General features: G+C 48.1%; 1 protein-coding gene across 2 annotated transcripts in view; it reads left to right on the forward strand.

The window, feature by feature from the left end:
* Positions 1 to 13037, forward strand: part of LOC135101548 (mucin-12-like) — a 45156-nt gene extending 32119 nt beyond the window's left edge. For both annotated transcript variants that reach the window (XM_064005643.1, XM_064005644.1), the window contains 3 exons: positions 1 to 7788; positions 11846 to 12010; positions 12376 to 13037. The exon at positions 1 to 7788 is cut by the window's left edge and continues 872 nt beyond it. In XM_064005643.1, the coding sequence (XP_063861713.1) occupies positions 1 to 7788; positions 11846 to 12010; positions 12376 to 12528 (8106 nt within the window). In that variant the 3' untranslated portion in view covers positions 12529 to 13037. The remainder of the gene's footprint in view (positions 7789 to 11845; positions 12011 to 12375) is intronic.
* The last annotated feature ends 8303 nt before the right edge of the window (positions 13038 to 21340 follow it).

The following is a 21340-nucleotide window of genomic DNA, read 5'->3' on the forward strand; positions in this document are numbered from 1 at the left end:
CCTGTTTCAATTGAACCCAAAGATACCTTCATAAGCCCACTTCCTGAAAAGGGCAACGAAGGGGAACATAGAGCAACAGAAACGCATGACCTGGTCGGTGAAGAGACGACTCTGAGCCACACAACTCCTGAACAAGTCAAATCGACTGTCTCTCCAGCCACCTCGACACCTTCACCTTCTAATATCAAAAAGCCTGAGCGTAAATCATACGCCCAGCGACTTCGAGAACGCCTCCAGAAGAGGCGAGAAAGAAATCGCAATGCCACCATTGAAAGATTGCGTAATTCACGTCCAAACAGCACGGCAAGGCCACAAACACCTCCAAGACCCGAGCCAGAAGATAACACTCAGAGCGGTTCCCCCTCTAGAAATAATAATCCTCGTCTGAATGCGAGTCAGCGGCGGAGACAGGAGCTCCTTAAACGGTTAAAACACCGCAGTTCTACCCCACGACCTGCTGGGCCTTTGTCCCTAAGAGAGAAAATTAATCAATTGCGGAACAGAAACAGGTTCATTCCTACCAGCATACCTAAACAAACAACTACTACGACCACTTCACGCACCACAGGCACTCCGACCACAACACCCATCACCACGCCACAACCACCAACGACCATTAGGACGACACCCGCGCTTGTTTTCACCACATGGCCAGTAACACAAGAGTCAGCCACAACGACGCCAGTCACAACACACACCACGCCACAACCAGTCACGACCATCAGGACAACGCCCTCGCTCGCTTTCACCACCTGGCCAGCGACGCAAGAGTCTGATGACGACAATTTCCTCGTTACAGTCCCGTCAACTACCGAAGCAGATGAAGATTCCAGAAGATCTCAGATCAGGCAGATGATCGATGCCATGTTGAGCTCCAAGGGTCTCTCTGGGACCACAACCACAGAGCAGGTCCTTTCTTTCTTAGAAGAGGCAACCTCAAAACCGATCTTCATGGAAGCTACGAAGTCTCCCAGCATTACCCCGACAGAACACAGCAGTCGCTTGAGGCCCACATTCTCCTTTGCGGCGTCTGATGGTAAAGGCCGCCCATCCACTACCCGCGCTCGAGATCGCCCAAGCCTGTTCCAACACTTCCCTTCCCTAGCAGACAAACTAGCGGGATCTCACTCACCCAAGAAGTCAAAATTCCATCCAACACCTCCAGCAGCACGCGACACACCACCAACTTCTACACATGAAGACAAGTCATCAGCCAACAACCGACGCATAATCAGCCTCTCCGAGCTCTTGGCTGGTGGCAATAATGTGCGTGCAGCTGCTGACTTGCCTCATCGCATTGATGAAGAAACAAATACTGATAGCACAACGATAACTTCGGAAGTGGAAACAACATCCTTGTCTGCAGACATGACTACCGTGAGTATGGAAATGGATATTTTACCAACAACACAACCATCTATGGAAAAAATTACTACAGAGGATCAACGTGTCAAAGATCTCATCTCCAAGTTATTGGCTCAAGGCGTGATAACAATGCCTGCCCCTGTTGACTCAGACACCGTGACGTCAGGTATGGAGGATGACCAGTCCACAACAGCAGTCCCTGACACCTCCTTTGTCTTGGAGGACACTCAGGCACCTCCTAGGGAATCGACCAAGAACTTTGTGCTGGACCCCCACATATCCACTGAAGCTGACAAGTCCCAAACACACTCAAGCTTCATGCCTCCTCTTCACTCTGAAGAACCACAGCTTACCCGTGGCGCACCCCAGAGGAGGCCTTCCATCATATCCACATTTTCTTCCACTGACAGTCCTTTAGTGTCCTCAGTCGGGGTGACGGACACCACTGTCAAGTTAAGTACGGACGTCACAGAGATCACAGAGATCCCACCGATCACCACTACATCTGATACTCTACTTCAGACCTCGCCGCCTCACATTCAGGAAGAATCCACACTTCCCGACACAAGAGATTTGGGTGAAAATGAGATAGACGTCGTCAATTCGAAGGACAATCTACAATCACTGATGAGGGGCTTTGTCCTCCCATCGATTCGTCCCGAACTGGCAGCAGTAAATCACGTCCTCGGCTTCTCTTTGACAACAGATGATGTGGTCGACCTTGTTGAAGTAAACATCGAGAAGCCTCAAGTGTCAGAGGATGAGGACACGCTCTACGACGACATGGAGACAGCAGCGACGGAGCAAGTTATGATTACCACAAGTTTTTTCCAAAATGAAGACCTAACTCCAACCCCACTCAATCTGGACGTAACATCCCTCTCGGTATCTGAATCTTCCCCACAGATTCACAGCACTACCGAGGCCACGGGCTTGTCTAGGGAGGCTGCTACAGTTCCAACAGCTACTGGAACACAGCCACCTGGTGATGAGATGACAATGTTTACAGAAGAGTCAAGTCCTTCTGTTGATTTGGAACTTGGCACAACAGAGCTAATACCGACCACCACAACATCTCATCAGATTATCACAGAGTCGTCAGCGATACACACATCATCAACGCCAGATGCTATGGTTACCCTAACCAATGAAGAATCCTCTACAGTCAAGGAGTCATCTCCAAGTTCAGTTTCTGATGGTAACCAGGACACTCTAATACCTAAACCTGAACAGCCTGAAAGTGACAACGTGACTGCTTCCCTCCAAAAACTGTTGCGTCAGGGTGCATTTGATAAAGCTGAAGTTTTGCTCAGTGATTCTATAAGTGCCTTCCAGGGGGTGTCAGAGGCAGTTATGCGAGAAAGGCTTCACCTTCTTAAACTCGTGAAGGAGCGACAAGATAGCAAGTCCAACCACGAGACTCCTCATGATCAGGTACAGCCTACATTGCAATCTCCCACGACCACCAGCAGAGTCAGTCTTAGCGAATTGCTTCGTAAGAAAACTTCAGGAGAGATAACCGAATCAGAAGTGACCCTGAAACCTTCTCTCAGTAGTCTTCAGCCCAGAGAGGAGACAAAAGTCGCGACAGAAGCTCATGAGCCTCATTCTGTCGTCAGCACCATGGTGGTAGAACAGACAAACACACCAAAAGATACATCTAACAGACCAAAGACAAGTGATGCTATGAGACGATTCCTTGAGCTCAACAAACACGTCTTACAGACACTCAGAGCCAGGAAAAAAGCTATATCATCGACGCTTCCTACTACTACTTCTACGACTCCTGCAACTCTCCAAACCATTCCTGATCTGACATCAGGGTTAACAGTGTCAGACAGTCAAAGAAACTCTCCTGTAATATCTGAAGTCACTCCTCAAAGTCAAGTAATTACCTCTGTTATTCCTGAAGAGACAGGGCAGCCTCTTGAAGGAGCAAAAGAGCGACCCTCCCTGCTCTTGAGGCCTGTGTTGCTTCGCCCACAGAAAAGCGTGATCTCCACCCAGGAAAAATCTCACAGCCATGTCTCATCCACCGTTAACCCCTTATCGGCCTCTGTTGACAACATATCTCATCCTCCAGTGCCTACCGTACGCTCGCGAATCCCACCGCCCTTTCGCCTGAGACGTCCTCACCCACCCACTAAGTTCTCCATTACGCGACAGCAGCAGCAGGCAGGTTCCCCACTCCTAACAAAACCATCAGAGGGTGCGGTAGAGAGTCCGAAGGTAAAAGTGCCCATCACCACCCGCCCTCTACTACGTCCTGCAAGCACCAGCGATGCCTCCATCACGACAGGTATGATAAAAACTGACAACCAGAGCAAAGACGAAGACCTTGATGTGGGAAGAACAACATCTGGATTCCGGTCTGCCGAAGTCCAAACAGAAAGACCAGATGATGACAGTTTCACAACTTTGGCGTCACTGCTAAAGAGGAAGCAAACCTCGAGCACGAAATTTCATCCTGAAAAACAAAAAACAACCTCGCTGCCTAAGACAACAACAGACAGCACGCCTGAGGTGACAACACAGACTGATAACGAAACTCTCCCTCCTGTCACTCCGTCCGAGCAAGAGGAAGCCACAATTCCGCAGTTGTTTGACGAAGACCAACCCATCCCAGCCCCACAAGATGATCCTGACAACTCTCTTAGGCCTGCATCTGTCAGGGGAACCTTCTTAGCGACAGAAGGGATGACCGCTGAGCACGTGCCTCCTCCCTTCAACTTCCTGGACAGAAACACAAGTTTCCAGACAAGGGCTCATGGAACATTCAATGGAGCCTTGAGCCACGGAGCTACATCTTTTGATGTCTCTTCAGGCGTACCACTTCCTCTCCCCGCCACTAGTGCTCCAAAAGCTGTCTTTCCTATCACCGCTCCAGCAATAAAGTTTGAACCAACGCCCATCCCAGCAAGGTTCCCCACCAGAGAGGAGGCACATGACCTGGATGCATCCACCACCACAGACTCCCCATCATCCTTCTCCACCATTCCACTGGATTTCGAGATCCAGACAGATACACCGAGCCCACCCAAACTAACCTTCGATATGGATAGAAGTACTTCACCATTAGGCTTCAACTTCCAGCTTCATCGCAAACCTTCAGCCACAGATGAAGGTACCCTTACTACTGGCAGCGATACCCATCAAAGTAGGCCTCTACAAGCTCTCTTTTCCACCACTACTCCAGGAACTGGATTTGCAACCTTCACGCTCGGTCAAAATGAAGCATTTTTTACGGATGACAAAGCCAAGGAAACACCCATTATCATCCCCGTGACGGAGATTCCTTTGGTCACAACCCCAATCACTAGTGCCACGCCTCGTGTGATCTTGCTTACCCTGCCTGTGGCTAATGGCTCAGTGACAGCCGACAGCCTACTCCCGGAAACTACCTCCTTTCAGGAGAGTACTGAGACGTCTGTCCCTTCTACCACCACCATCACCAGTACCACGACCACCTCCAACAGCAAGAAATTACAGCCTAAAGAGTCATTAGCTCCTCCACCAAACATCATGCACATGATAACAAAAGGTGTCACCATTACCTCGACAGAAGGCGTCATCGACAGAGTGTTGTCCCATCATGAATCAGTGCCACAGCCACCACCACACTCCCTTACCTTTTTGCCCCCAACCAGTCCTACCGTCCTTCATGCGGACCACAACCCTCCAGAAAGTGTTTTCCAAACAGAAGACGAGAAGCTTAGTATAAGAATCCTGTCAGAATCTTTGCTCGAGAACACGAAGGAAAAGAATCTTCAAGGTGAAGGAACATTGAGACAGCAACAACATGGAGTGCTTCACACAACCAGACCAAATCTTCAAGGTGGACATCTCAACCTCAATGAACTTCGGCAACGCCAGTTAGGAGGGAAGGGAACTGCCGAAGGGTCTCAAGGTCCCCATGCATCGTCTGGATTACAAGAACAGCAAACAGACAGCCAGGCGATCTTAGGACAGACGAATGTACCACGTCAGCAGATCTTTCAGGCAGGACAAGTGGTGACAGGTCAGCATATTTTTCACAATCTACAGAATTCTTCAAGAGAGCAAAAAATAGTATCAGGACAGCATAATATAGATCAACATATTGTTGAGGAGGGACACGTTAAATCAAGTCAGGAGGGGCAAATAATATCAGATGTTCAAGTTCCACAGCGACAAAAAGAAGGACAAGCCGATCAACACACTGTAGACAACCAGCACATTCACACACAGGGGCAAGTGTTACCTGATCAGAAAGGTGTACATCAGCATGCCATCGAACAGAGAAAGGGACCAGCTGATGGACATAATCCAACACATCACCATTCACTGAAACAAGCACAAGGAGGATCACTTCAGTTTGATGCTTTGAATCTGCACACAACTGTACAGAGTGAAGCAAGACTTGGTGAACATAAGACAACGACTCAGCATCAATCTGCTGACGGACAATTAACCGCACATCAGCACAAAACTGTACAAGGACAAGGCGTACTATTGAAACAAGTCACTGAGGTGCAAAGTGCGCATAACAGATCAGAACAAGAACAAGGTAAGCCAAGTCAGCATGCTGAACAACCCGAAAAACAACACTTGGATCAAAATCTTCAAGATCAGCAGGACTCTCAAGGTCAGCATAACGTTCAAGGACAAAATATTCAAGGTCAACATAACTTGCAAGGTATGGTAATCCAAGCTCAGGACAATCCTCAAGGACACATAATTACCAGTCAGGATAACCCACAAGATCAGCATAACCAACAACGCCAGCATATGCTGCAAGGACATATTACTCAAGATCAGCATAACTTTCAGGGTGATTTAATTCACGGCCAGCATAACCAACAAGGTCAGCATAATATTCAAGGAAAGATAACTCAAGATCAGCATAACCAAGATCAGCATAACATTCAAGGGCAGATCTTTCAGGATCAACATAACCAAAATCAGCATACCACTCAAAATAAAATAACTGAAGATCAGCATAACCAAGATCAACATAACATTCAAGGAAAAATCATTCAGCTTCAGCATAATCAAGACAGCGCAGATAATCAAAATCAGCATAAGCAGCATCAGCATAACATTCAAGGGCAGATCATTCGAGACCAGCATAATCAAGATCAGCATAACATTCAAGGGCAAATTATTCAGGCTGAGCATATTCAAGGTCAGCATAAGCAAGACCAGCATAACCAAGGTCAGCAAAACATTGAACGACAGATTATTCAAGTTCAACATAACCAAGGTCAACATAACACTCAAGAACAGAGAGCTCAAGGTCAGCATAAGCAAGATCAGCATAAGGAAGATCACCATAACATTCAAGGACAAATTATTCGGGTTGACCATGACCAAGATCAGCGTAACACTCAAGGGCAGGTTATTCAAGGCCAGCATAACCAAGATCAGCATAACATTCAAGGGCAGATTATTCAGGACCAGCAGAGTACTCAGCATAACATTCAAGGGCAGATTATTCAGGACCAGCAGAGTACTCAAGGGCAGGTTATACATGATCGGCAAAATTCTCAAGGTCAGCATAATCTCCAAGGGCAGACTAGTCAAGATCAGCATCACCAGCAAGATCAGCCTAGTGGTCAAACACAGACTACTCAAGGTCAGCGTAACCTTCAAGAAGAGGTTATTCACGATCACCACCAGCCACAAGTAAAGAGCACACAGCCTCAGCACACACCTGAGGAAAAGACACCAAGCACACAGGTGAGACAAGAGCAGCCACCTTCACAGCCACAGCGAAAACAGCCTCAGCGTGGCGAACACACAGCCGAAGGACATCGTCACCTTCAGGGACAAAGAGCCCAAGGACAAGGTGACGTGAGCCGCGGGCAAGCAACACCCAAGCAGCCCACTCAGACTGGTCAGCAGATTTTTCGTGGCAGACAAACATCAACAGTCTCACAGAAGCAGCATCAACGTCAGCATGATGGGAGACAGCAAGCGGCAGAAGGAACACAACGCCAGCCTCAACCAAACTCCAGGAGAGGAAAATTTATTTCAGGAGATGCAGTTCAGGGAGTTCAGCAAGGGGTGGTAGTGAAGCAAAGCTCCAGAAGCCGAGTGACAGTCCAGGATGCACGCGGCTCTGGAAGAACGATCATCCGCGGTCAGAGTGTTGTTCCGCCCGTCAAAGCAGGACAGACTCCCGACACCCGATTTCGACCACAGCAACAGAAGGTTCAGGCGGAAACACGACGAGGACTTGCAGCAGAAGGCAGGCCTCAAGGCCATCCCCGCGCCACGCCAGCACACCAGGGCTCCATCGGCCACTTCAACAACTTGGCAGCCGGATTCATTCGCGGCCCAGCAAACTCCTTTATTACAGGATTTCCAAGTCAGGAAGCTGAAATTACGACAGGCGGCAATGACGAAGATTTTGCCGTCACCATCCTCCCCGAGGCGTCTAAGGTTCCTGCCACACCCTCGTTGCCCGTTAATAGCTCACTAACGCCGGGTGGCGGACAGCCCTCAGCCGCTCCCCCCGCTACTAACCCGCCTCTCCAGCACGCCGCAGACCTCTCCCCGCTAAGCCCAGAGTCACACCACGTCATCCCCCTTCATGACTCAGGACGGCACTCCTCTTCCTCCCCCTCCTCTTCTTCTTCCCCGACTAACTCTAACACGCTTACTGCTTCTCAAATAACTCCCCTGCCAGTAACACTGACGCCACACACCCTCAATACTCAAGACACTCCCGGGGACACCTTCACCTTAGAGTCCCCCACCGAGGCCTCTCTTCCGCCGGTCAGCGATCCCACCACCTCATTGTCACCCCTTCCAACAGATCCCCACACTCCATCAGTCGAGCCCTTCACGCCTCACTTCCAAACGAGGCCTGACGCCTCCCCTCCAATCCTCCTTCCCCATCTCCCACGCCACGACCAGCCGCCTCCCCCTCCCTCACAGCCTGAAGGAAACCTGATCACCACCTCCTCCCCAGCGGTCAATACAGTTTCCACTAATGTCAGCCTAAGACCTGGCGTTATCACAACGACTACCTTCTTTTCTGACTCTCCTAACACCAATTCCTCCACCTCCAGCTCACTTCCTACCACCTTCCACACGACCAACTCTCCATCCCAAACCACCTTCGCCACCAGTCACCCTAAATCTCCTCTTACGCCCTTTGAGACCTCCCTAATTTCCGATAAAAGCAGTGATTCTCTCTCTTCCACCGTCATCCAATCGGTTCCTCATTCACCCGTTCTGACCCAATCCACTCCTATTCCTCGTACCTTCACTCAGTCAACCCCTACTTCGTCTCCATTCTCTGATCAAAATTCTATCATTGGCCTTGTTCCTCCTGGTCCTCGGGTCTCTAATCAGCCTGTCTTTATTTCGGAGAACAACAGTCACCCAGGTTTTACTCCTCCCAACAACGGGTTTTCCCTCACCAACACACGCCTGTCTGTTCCTCCAACGACTTTTCATCCTGCTTTTTCAGAATCTCCCGTGCCAAATACAATAGGCATCTCTTCTGTTCTCTCTCCACCTCCTTTATCCAGACCCTCAACCATCAGTTCTCGGAATCCTGGTCCTGAGAATATAAATCCCATCCTTCTTGATTCCGATCCTCCAAGAGTTCTTCCTCCAGTCACTCAGTTCCCCACTTCTCATCCGCCAGTCACTGATCCATTTATAAACGACGACTTTAACACTCCTACTCCATTTTCCATCACGCCAACCACCAGTCATCCTTCCACTAATCCACCAGTCACATTCATTCCCATCTTTGACTCTCCAGGAAGCGGTTTTTCAAGTTTCAGTCCTCCTGTCACAAGTTTCAGTTCCGTCAATGGGGACACAAATCCTCCAGACAGAGGCTTCCTTAGCTCATTTGACTTTGACTCCCCAAATGCAATCATTCCCATTTTCAGCCCGCCAGTCACACCCGCACCGCTCCTCGACCCTCCACAGCCCAACTTCACTATTCCTGACTCCCTTCAGCACTCTCTTCCAGCCTCATTCCCACAACCTCCACAGCAGGGCCCCTTCACCTTCCCCTCCACCACCACTCAGCCCACCACGGCATCCCCAGCTTTCCCCACTTCAAGTCCTCCTTTGTTCCAAATCACTTCCACACCCCCTGGCCTCTTCCACTCCCCCTTCCCCTCCTCCTTCCTTCCCGCTGTGCTGCAGAGTGACGGAAGTCTCCACATATCTCCACAACACCACACACCACAGTCCCCTGTTATCATCACCACCAGTAACCCTCCTTCCTTCCCCGCCACCCTGTCTCCGCGTCCCCAGGAGAGGCTCTCCACCACGCCCTCCGCCCTGGACTTTGGCATTCCTAACACTCCCGTAAACCAGCAAGGGAACATTCAGCTCTTTGACGATCCTCCCTTGAGTCTCAGCAGTCAGTTTAGATTCCCTTTCGGCAGCACGCGATCACCCGCCCCCCAAAGGCTGATACCAACCCCCGTTCCCACAAACCCCCCTGCGTCACCTCCCTCCAGCACCCTCCAGTCCTTCAGTAATCAAAAGGGGACTAGCCAGCCTCTCCTCTCATTCCCTATCATTCCTCAATCTCAATTCGTCTCAACTCCAAGCTCATTTTCTCCCTTCCCTGATACTTCTTCAGTCCTCACCAGCACTTCACTCCCCTTCTCCCCCGCTGATGATGGGTCTGTTATCATCTCCGGTTCTCGTGATCCTTCCTCTCAGTCATTCGCAAGGTTCCAGTCCCCTTCCTCCCTAGGTTCTCCTCTTATAGATGGGTTTACGCCTTCCACTCCTTCCTCCTTCCCTCTCTTAGTTTTTCCTCCGTCTTCCATCGCACCTGCTTCTTTTTCCTTTTCCTCACCTTCTCTTTCCACCACCCAGTCTCCCATCTCCTCGTCTTCCTTTTCTATTCCAGAGTCTAATGTCTCCTCTTCTCCTTCCCTTGCATCGCTTCTTCTTCCAAACTCCAAACCCCTGTTTTCTGTTACCTCTGCTTCCTCCTCCCCATCACCATCCTCTTCTAGGAACAATCCCCGCTCCTCTTTCCTCCTCCCCAACACTCCCTCCCCATTGCTCACCACCACTCCCTTCCCCTCATCGACCCCTTCAACGTTCATTCCCTTCACCACCTCCCCCTCTTCCTTCCTCATCCCCAATACTCCCATCACATCATCCCCACCAACTAGCTTCCCTTCACTCCCTCCCTTCACCTCTCCTCAGACCACAACAGATTTTCCCTCTCTCTTCCCCAACACTCTCTTCACGTCACCGATAAGCACCTTTTCGTCCACGCCTTCTACATTCCCTCCGCGACAAACATCAACGGACGTCCCCACCACCACTCCCGCCTCCACGCCGCGGTCACCCACATCCCGCACACGCACTAACAAACCCAAACGAGTAACAAAAAGACGGCGTAATCGAGGCAAAAAGCGATTCCCCACAACTAGCACCCCGATCACCATCACCACCACCCCAACCACCACCACCTTGTCCCCCAACCCAGACCATGAAGTGCTTTCCTTATCCTCCACAACCGCCATCCCCTCCACCACACGCGGGCCATCTCTCCCATCCCTCGACGGAGGAGCAGAGAGAGTGAGTCCCTTATTCTGAAGGAGGCGGTGCAGGAACTGTCTTCGTGCTTAGTGACGCCATGAAGTCAAGACAGCAATGAGGCAGAGAATGATGAGAATGATGTCACCTCAAACAATCCCCTGCCATGACCTCATTAACCACTGAATTACCTAACAGTACTAATCACTTATCTTAACAATACTAATCCCTCACACAACAGTAACCATGCAGACACTTCCTGGTGCCGCCCCACGCTTCTTAATGCTTTATTTAGTGGTAGACTAACATATCAATTAACAACTAACGGTCATCATTGACTAACAGAGTGACTAACTCAGCCACTCACATCCCAGCATGAAGCTGTGAGTGTGTGTGTGTGTGTGTGTGTGTGTGTGTGTGTGTGTGTGTGTGTGTGTGTGTGTGTGTGTGTGTGTTGGTAGCGGCATTTCTTAAGTAAACGTCTCTAAACTTACACGTAAGCATATACACCCACACACAAGCACCACACACACACACACACACACACACACACACACACACACACACACACACACACACACACCCACACACACACACACACACACACACCCACACACAAGCACCACACACACACACACACACACACACACACACACACACACACACACACACACACACACACACACACACGCCCGGGAATATCAACGCAGAGTTCAAAGGAGCGTTACCTGAGGGACACAATCAGAAACCAGGTCGTGGGTCACTGGGGTTTGTTAAGTGCACAAAGGTCAAGGATGCAGTGTTTCATTGTATAATAATGCAATGGTCAAAGATAAGAGAGATTGTAATGTATATAGATGACTGTAATGTAAATGAATGACTGAGAATCAAATTGTGATAGAGACATGATAGGCACGAACAGTGGTGCTATGTTGAGGCTCACTAAGGTTCACTCTGTCTGCAGGAGGCAAGGCGGAGGTTGCCTTTATCGCAAGACCCTGACGGAGACGAGATCCCGGGGCAGGCCGGCATTGACTACCCGATCCGGACCAACATCCCGGTGACTTCCTTCATCTGCAGCTCCGCCATGGCCAACAGGATGTTCGCTGATCCCGACACGTCCTGCCAGGTGAGTGACACCCAGGAGAGCGGCAAGTAAGGTTCTGCAGCATTCACCTTAGCTCGGCATCACTTGAGTCGAGTGATACGCACTATCGTGTCATATGGCTTACGCAACAGAGTTGATGGTTAACGGAGTCTATCCAGGCTCCCTCCTTATCCAGTCAAGCTGAGAACACCTCCCCCCCCTCCTGTACTTGAGGTTAAGTCATATTCACCTCGGTACATCAGCTCTTTCCCATGCCATGCATACATAGATCCTATTACATTTCTCTTCTTGGACCATTAAATACTTCATTGTAAATCTAACCGCTGTGCTACATGGTTTGCGGCACTGCCTCCTGCAGGTGACTCACTCACCTTTCTCCCCCAAAGGTGTACCACGTGTGTAGTGGAGACCACAAGTTCTCGTTCCTGTGCCCAAAGGGAACTCTCTTCAACCAGGACACGTCGGTGTGCCAGTGGTGGTTTACCGTGGATTGTGACCGTCAGGCCCGCCGCCTGGCCGAAGTGAAGGCCCTCGGCTGAGGTGCGCCGGCAGCCTCACGCCGAAGGAGCCAGTGATGAGCAGCGGCTCTGGGGCGTGCGAGGTTCACTCGCCATATAAAGAACTAAGACTTTTCAGTGTAAGCGATAAAGTGCATGACTGTCTTGTCTGATGAAGCAGCGAGAAGCAGCTGCAAGCCTGCAAGAGGCGCAGCTCAGGCTCCAGTAAATGTCTTCCGAGAGACTGTTTTTGCTGCATGTCATTTTGGTCAGAGTGAAGCAGTCTGTGGCGCCTTAAATTATGCTCTCGTGTGTATTTGTGTTGCAGGCCAGCCAGTGTGTGTGTGTATGTGTGTGTGTGTGTGTGTGTGTGTGTGTGTGTGTGTGTGTGTGTGTGTGTGTGTGTGTGTGTGTGTGTGTGTGTAAGTGCGTGCTCTCCCGCGCGCCTGGTGCAGCCCCGTCCCGCCTAGCAGCGGGTGTCGTGGGCAGCTTCTCTTCCCTCTGTATCATAATACCTTCAACGCACTGTATCAATAAATGTTTCCCATTGTTTATTGACTCTTTCGCTGCCACTCCTCCCTCCCAGCTGCTCCTTCCCCCGAGTCAATTCGGAGCAGCCCATGTGACGAGTCCCAGCGAAGCCCCCGCCTAGAGCGACACCGCCTTCCCTCCTCGCACACTGAAGGAACAGAAAAACAATATACAAGGAGTAGAGTCCCTTTAATGTACGCAGAGGTGAGGCCCAGGTGAGGGTGGGGAGGGCTGCTGGGGTGTGCTGGGTGTACGAATTGCTGGGTGTATGGTGAGGCAGGCAGGCGCGTCGGGTGTAAGTGTGGGTGTATGGCGGAGGGGGAGAGTAGAGGGAAAAAGGAGTGGTGGGCGGGGGATGGCAGGGAACGGGGGTGAGGAATGGAGGGGGCGACAGACCGCCACCAACACACCCCGAGGGAAGGAAGCTGTCGACACTCCAGAAATACCCGCAGCGCCCCCACTTCCACCAGCAGCACCACCACCACCTCCACCACCACCACCATTCCTGCTCTTCCACTCCCACCACTTTCCCAAACCACCACTACCACCTGTACACTACCACTTCCACCACCACCACCACCACCACCCCACCACCGCCACCACAACCACCACCAATGCCATCAACTATCTCCCTCCCTATATCTCCGTCACCACAATTCTAACCATCACCACCTCCGCTGTCATCACCCACACTCACTGGCTGTAGCAGAAGGAGGAAGCAAGAAAGGAAAGCACAATAAAGACAAAGAAAACGAATACGAAGGAAGGAGGTACAGAAAGACAGACAAGGAAAGTCAAATAGAAAACAATATATGTACGCAACGATGACACACACACACACACACACACACACACACACACACAGAAGAGTCTACAATATATAGTGTGGTATCTGCGCCTTTCACCCCAACACACACTCGACATCCAGCACTAAACATAACGCAGCACCCTGTAAACACACGCTCTTCTTCCTGCTCATCTTCCTTCTCGTTTTTCTTTTTCTCCTCCTCCTTCTCCTGTGCCTCCATCTCCCTCAAGTGGCATTCTCCTCCTCCTCCTCCTCCTCCCCTCCCTGTCCCTTTCAGACGCCCAAAAGAGGCTGAGACAGAGCAGGACAAGACGGAGAGTGAAAGCTGTGAAGGTGACGACGAGAGCCATGAGCACCGAGGGACTGAAGCAGGGAGGGCGGCTGTTGTTTTCTTGCGGTGGAGTTCGGTACACAGCATTGGACCTCTCTCTCTCTCTCTCTCTCTCTCTCTCTCTCTCTCTCTCTCTCTCTCTCTCTACTAAACCCCGTCTTTTCCTATTCTCCTCTTATTTTCTATAGTGTCGTTTCCGCCTATGCCATCAACATCATCATCATCACAGTCCCTTCAACTCCTATCATCGTCACTATCGTCATTACCGCCATCATTATCGTCATCACCATCACCACCATCACCCCTTCCTCCAGCGCCGCCTGACACACCTCACACGCACCACATTAATTAGTGTGGAAGGTGAGCTGTTTTTCATCTCACCTGGCGCGGCGCTCTCTCCCCTCCGCTACCTCCCCCACCACTCCACCGTCCCCCCTCCAGCACACGCGCCGCCTGCCGCCTTACCCACCTGGCAAAAAACCGACTTAATTCATTAATCCCCAGACTTGCATCAGGTGAGCCACTCTTTTTTTTTTTTCCTTTTTAACGCTAAAGCTTAAGTCTCCATTGTATTAGAGTTTAGTGAAGTTTTACTTGTTCTTTTTTTTTTTTTTGTATTTGCTGGAAGGTTCAGTTTCTCTTGCGATATTTGAGAATGAGGTAACGAATGGAAAGAGTGTTGTGTGTGTGTGTGTGTGTGTGTGTGTGTGTGTACCATAAGAAACAAAGCAGTGCATACAGGTTGGTTTAGAAATCATCTCCATTTATCGATATTTTGTTACTCAGGATGCCATGAATGTTTCTGAGTTACTGAATGGCTTCCTGTACAGAAGACCAAACCGTCACGAGGGTTACGCTATATACTTAGGCAAGGCTTTGGAGGACGCAGCACACACGCCATCACAATATAGTAACAATTTGTAGCAGTGGCATAACAACAACAAACACTACGCCCATCACACTCAGGTAACAATGATGCTCCTTGACTGGCCACGAGATCCCAGGTGTGCAAGGTGTTATGCATGACTCTAATTACTCGTTAAGCCAAAACTGTACACATAATAGGCAGAAAGATCAAGTGTATTGCCCAATTAATGATAAACTAACAAAATTATTCCACCTTACAATCCTCTTATGCTTTTGTACTCCTCTACCTATCTGACTATTTCAAAACACACACACACATACACACAGACACACACACACACACACACACACACACACACACACACACACACACACCAGGCAGGGGTGGCCGATGTAAACAGTTTACAGTAGCGCCAACCTTCGGGTCTGGTTTACGAGAGGCTGTGTCCATGTCGGCCCAGAATATCGTTTGGTGCCGGGCTGCGTAGGCCGGCACGTGCCTCCCTCCCCCCCTCCATCCATCCATCCCTTCCTCCACGGCTCACGGCTCTCCCTCTTCTCACCTGTCTTCCTCTCTCTCTCCCTTTCTCTACTATATGTCTTTCTCTCTCCCTCTCTCCGTACATGGTTTCCTCTTATTTTTTTCCTTCATCCTTTTTTTCGCCATTCTTCTTCTGTTTATCTCTCTCGCTGCTTCATTTCTTACGTCTTCTTCTCATTTTGTATTCTTGTCTTCTGTTATGCTTCCACATTTTCCTCATAGATTTCACTTCATTATTTTTTTTTCTCTCTCCCTCTTAGTAAAGGTTGAGCGCCACGCCTTTCTTGCCACCTAATGCCTTCCTCCTCACCTCCCTTCCCTTCCCTTCCCTTCCCTCAACAGGCGGGTAAAGCAACATAAAAGTTAACTACCGCCCATTTTCTCCCTCACTCCTCCATTTTTTATCTTTCCTTTCTTTTCTCCTCCTTTTCTCCCACCCTCCTCTGACTTCCTCCATCTTTCATTTCCTCTTTCCATTCCCTCCTCCCTTTTTTTTGCAATCTTTAGTTCACGTCTTGTCCTTCCCTCAGGTACTCTACGCAGGCAACCAGGCGAGCAGATCAGCTTGTCACCACCACCCCCCGCCTGTCTCCCTGCCTCCCTTACCTCCTGCCACGCCCCCTTACCCCCATGCGTCACAGCCTCCCAGTGACGCACAGATTATCTCCGTCTTGCCTCCATTTACGCTCAGCCATTAGAAGAAGCAGCTGGTATCAGTGACTTTCTCGAGGTGGAGTGGTGGAGTGGTTTATCCCTGTCGCTTTGATGATGATGATGATGATGATGATGATTTTTTTTCAATCAGAGGGGCACTATACTACGGCAACAAAAAAAAAAAAAGATAAAAAAGGAACTACTGAGGTGCCAGACTCTGATGAAAAAGCCAAAGGATTTATTAAAAATAGGGGGATATGTATCTTAAAATTTTCCTCTTCAGAGAGTTCAAGTCATAGGAAGGGGAAATACAGATGATGGTGATGATGATGATGATGATAAGGATGAGAGCGGTGATGATGATGGTGGTGGTGGTGGTGGTGGTGATGCGTCGGGGTTACCTGAGAATCCATGAACGAGGTCTTGACTCCTGCTGAATCTGTAACTCGAATCCGTAATCGCACGGACGTGAACCGTAAAACTGTAACAATAATGGACTGGGAACCTGAATAGCTTTAAATTTCCGTGAATTCCTGCATCAGTTTTCTTTTCTTTCTGTCAAACTATTCATTGATTTTACTTGGCGTTCAGTACGAAAAATCTTGAAATATAAAAAGAAAGAAAGGAAAAAAAAAACAAGGGAAAAGGAAAGAAAAAAAAATCGGTCTGTCTCTCCTCGCCTGGACGCAGTGGTGCAGCGGCTGCACGACGGATGCTTGCAGTCTGCCCTCGTCACGGCAAGCGAGGGATTTCCCCACTGTGTCTCAGCAGCGTCCTGTGGCCTCCCGTCTTTCACAATGACTCCTGATCCAAAAGCAAAGTTCGCGTGTGTGTATTGCGTCCTGAAACTTACATAGTTATTTGTTTGTGTTCACGAAAGGGCTCTGCACGAATACCGCCCAGTAGACTCTCCTTCCTGGACTTATTTTATTGGGCAAGTCCCATCCTGCCATACGGAGATGCACGTACCACTTCCAAAAGAAATGTCAAATCTAGCGCCGCTATTCACTAATAAAACAAAATCCCTGTCATTAAGAGCATCTCGTCAGCAAGCAGCTTTACTCCTAAACGCACGAGTACATAGCAATTTTTACTTATATCACTGTGATAAAAACAAAGCCAAATGAAAGTCCATCGACGCAGGGCACCGCAAGGAATCATGAGAAGCAAGTTATGTTGCTTAATGGTGACAGTTATCTTGCCCAGGTGTAAGTATGAAATGTGGTATAGGTGGCCAGATGACCAGGCTCAGTGTAGATGACACGGCCATGATGGTTCCATTCCAATCCAGAATGGTCTGACAAAATGGCCGTCAACCATCAACCAATCATTTACCGATACATGTTTGTACCGAACATGACACATGATACACAAGCTACGAAAACAAAAGTCACGGGCCAACACTGTAAGGTGTGGTGGCACCGCCAGTGCTCGGGCGCTTCGTCAAGGAAGAAACTCCAACAAACTTGCCAGTAACATGAGGCAACGCGTGAAACCTCATGCTACTGACAGCGGCTCCGCCTCACGGATTGCCGCCACACGAAGACGGACACGAGAATATACATAAGGCAATAATTTCACAACCACGGCGTGCACGTGACGTCTAGCGGAAATACTGCCTGCTTGTTGCAGACTTTATACCCGATATGTTTGTTACTCGTTTCTAGGAGGAGGTTTTGTGATGAAACACGAGGACTAAGGCATTTTTTCATAATTTTATGAAAACCATTTAAAATTTGGATGAAACCAGCAGACCAAGTCAAAAGACTTTTTTTTTTATTAAGAAAAACATCGTTTAAAATTATGATGAAACCTGAGACTAAGTCAACGCCATTCTTTAATTTAAGGCCTCTGACAAAACACTATTTGAAAAAATCACGCAAGTTATGAAACAGCTGTTGCCAATGCTGGCTATTTTTTTTCCGAAGGAGAAAAAAAAAAATCCTTAAGTGTCATTGACATTAAAATTCTTTTCAAATTAACTGATTTTTGTTTTTCTTTATTTATTTTCTAAGTTCCATTCCGTTACAACGTTAACCTTTTCTTGATCTACGCAAAAAAAAAAAAAAAAAACTCGCACGTCCCCTGCAGCGTGCACATTAAGAGGGGGAGAAAGGCAGGCGGAGCGTAACCTTCACGGCGCGGCGTCAGGCAGGACGGCTTCTATCAGCCCGTTTATTTTCCTCGGTTAACTACGAAATTTGAAATAACAGGTTGGGCGCGAGCACGAAGCAGCGCGATGCAGTGCATTTTCTTTGCAAGGGATTGAGTGATGGCGCGGACTGGTGGTGCGGCCGAGGAGGGAAGCTTTCCTGTGAGTACTTCTAAGGGACACATGATGGACAATTTACGAGTACATCTTAGAGGCAAGGTTTGCACTGATTTCATACCCTCTTATTACACATCTTTGTTTGGCTCTTCCCTTTTAGCATGACTGTTCTCTTATGTGTTATCATTTTAAATAAGACAAAAAAAAAAATAAATAAAAAAAAAAAATATATATATATATATATATATATATATATATATATATATATATATATATATATATATATATATATATATATATATATATATATATATATATATATATATATATATATATATATATATATATATATATATATATATATATATATATACCGTCAACAAATATCTATACAAAACCTAATACAGGAGAGCTGTCAGGCTTCAGTTGCCAGGCCTCGCGCAGCACAGGCACAGAACAACCTCTGCAAAAATAAAACTTGCTTTGTTTATATTACTAGTTTCGCATGCAGTACACAGTGGAAATTTTGAATGTGTGTATGAACATGACAAATGTGTTGACAAGATGGCTTCCCGAGCACAGCACAAGGAAAAGAACGCGCTCATCAGCTGTATCAGTCTGTGTGTGTGTGTGTGTGTGTGTGTTCTAATGCATATACCTTACTCACGCAAACACACCAGCGGTAATGTTCGCACATATTTCATTCGTCTGCCGCGTGTCTGTCATCATGATCGGGCGACTTACATGTTCCACCTCATAAAACTGATGACGCATTCAACACATGACCATTTCAGTCCAGCGGATGGTTTGCTGCACGCACCTTAAGGCTCACGATGTCAGTGTATCGCCTCTTGGTTGTGATAATGACGGAATATAATTCACTAGTCCAGGAATTTTTTTTTTTTTTTTTTTTTTGGGGGGGGGGGACGGGGGATAAATTTGTGTTCCGTTATGAACATGTATTATGTAATGTTGGATATATGTTATAAAACGAAACAGACTGGCTACTACTGCTGTTACCGCTCCGTCTGCTACTGCTACTACTGTCACTCGACACGTCTTCCTAATGTATGGCCCAAGTAAAGTATTACTTCCTCAAGCGCTGACGCTGACACGGAAATCTTATCTCTCTAGGTGGGAACAAAGAGATAAAAGAACACCAACTACAAGAGAGTAACGAAAAAGCTAATAATAATACGAGAGAGAGAAAGAAAAAAAAACTTATGACAAGAAGCAGGGAAGTGTCTCGACCGCGATTATTGGTCGAGATAGTGAATCCATCGAAGCTTCAAACATTTGTCTAAAGAAGAGAAGCGGAAACAAGGCCAGACGAGGGGGCGGGAGGGTGGAGGTGAGAGAGGATGGGGCAGGGGAGGTAGGGGCGTGCGGCGGCCAGGTAGCGTCTGGTTCCCGTCCCGGACAGGAAACTAAACAAACTCGTGTGTCACTGGAGGGATATTTTGAGGGGGAACGAGTGTCTTGTGGAGCTGTGTTGATAGTCTTCTTCCCAGGTCCTGCCCGCTACCACCCCTCAACCCACACATTCCTCAACCACTCACCCTCCTACAGCCTCTTGCTACCTACACTGCCCTCCCTACTGCACTTTCCCTCTCCTACGCACACACACACACACACACACACACACACACACACACACACACACACACACACACACACACAGCAACCGCGTACTTCTTACAATCCCTTGCCACATATCCTTTATTTCTTTCCTTCCCTCTACACACACACACACACACACACACACACACACACACACACACAGAAAGCTCCTATCACAGGGTCCGTTTCAACTCACCCGATACTTCTCCCCCTCATCCCCCGCTGACGTGAGGGGAAAGCTGTATACACATCACCACAAAATCAGAAAAAAAATACTGAATGAGAAAGCAATTTCTAGCCGGACAGCCGGAAAGCCACAAGAATCAAAGCCGGAGCAGCCTGAGTCACGGCGCAGAGCCACAGCCGGGCGGTAAACAATTTGCAGCCGCCCATACTCATGTTGTGCATTTATGCTGCCGAGATGTTTCCTTACGTTATATTGTAATGATCTGTGAGTTTCGCACCGTGACATACGAGGAGCGAGAGAAGATTCTCTGTTTCAGGCCGTCAGAGAGGCTTGACTGCAATGCAAAATGATGTTGACCTCATTGACCCCATCAGCGCCATGCCAGCACTTGCCACGTCCACCAAAGCATCGAGCCATAGATAATAATGATGATAAAGATAATAATAATAATAATAATAATGATAATAATAATGATAATAATAATAATATTAATATTATTAATAATAATAATAATAATAATAATAATAATAATAATAATAATAATAAAAATAATAATAATAATAATAACAATAATAATAATAATAACAATAATATCGAGAAATGCGAAAGGGACGCCGGCGCCGTGTGTGTGAGTATCAGCATCCCTTCTCACTCACCTGGAGACCTGCAGGAATTATTTACTTATCTGAATCACTGCCTCTCAAAGAAGCGATCTATTTGTGTTTTTCAGCACTTTTTAGTGCTTGTCTGTCGCCAAAGAGGAAGGAGGCATGAAAGAAGCCGCCCTTTTCCTCCAGTGCATCACATCCCTGAGCCATCTGATTATATTGAATAAATTTGCGCTTTTGTTTGTACCTTAAAAGAGTAATAGTCAAACTGGGTGCATGGTGCATGCATCTTTTCAAAGGGTACCTGGAAACAATGCGGTACATGACATGGCCAGTGCGTTCGGAAATATGTTTTTAGGAAGGAAACATTGTGACATTCAAAAAATTAATTGAATTTAGTTAAATATTACAAATTTATGTATTATATTAGTATATTAC

This window comes from Scylla paramamosain, chromosome 6 (genome assembly GCF_035594125.1).
Source record: "Scylla paramamosain isolate STU-SP2022 chromosome 6, ASM3559412v1, whole genome shotgun sequence".
NCBI classification, from domain to species: Eukaryota; Metazoa; Arthropoda; class Malacostraca; order Decapoda; family Portunidae; genus Scylla; species Scylla paramamosain.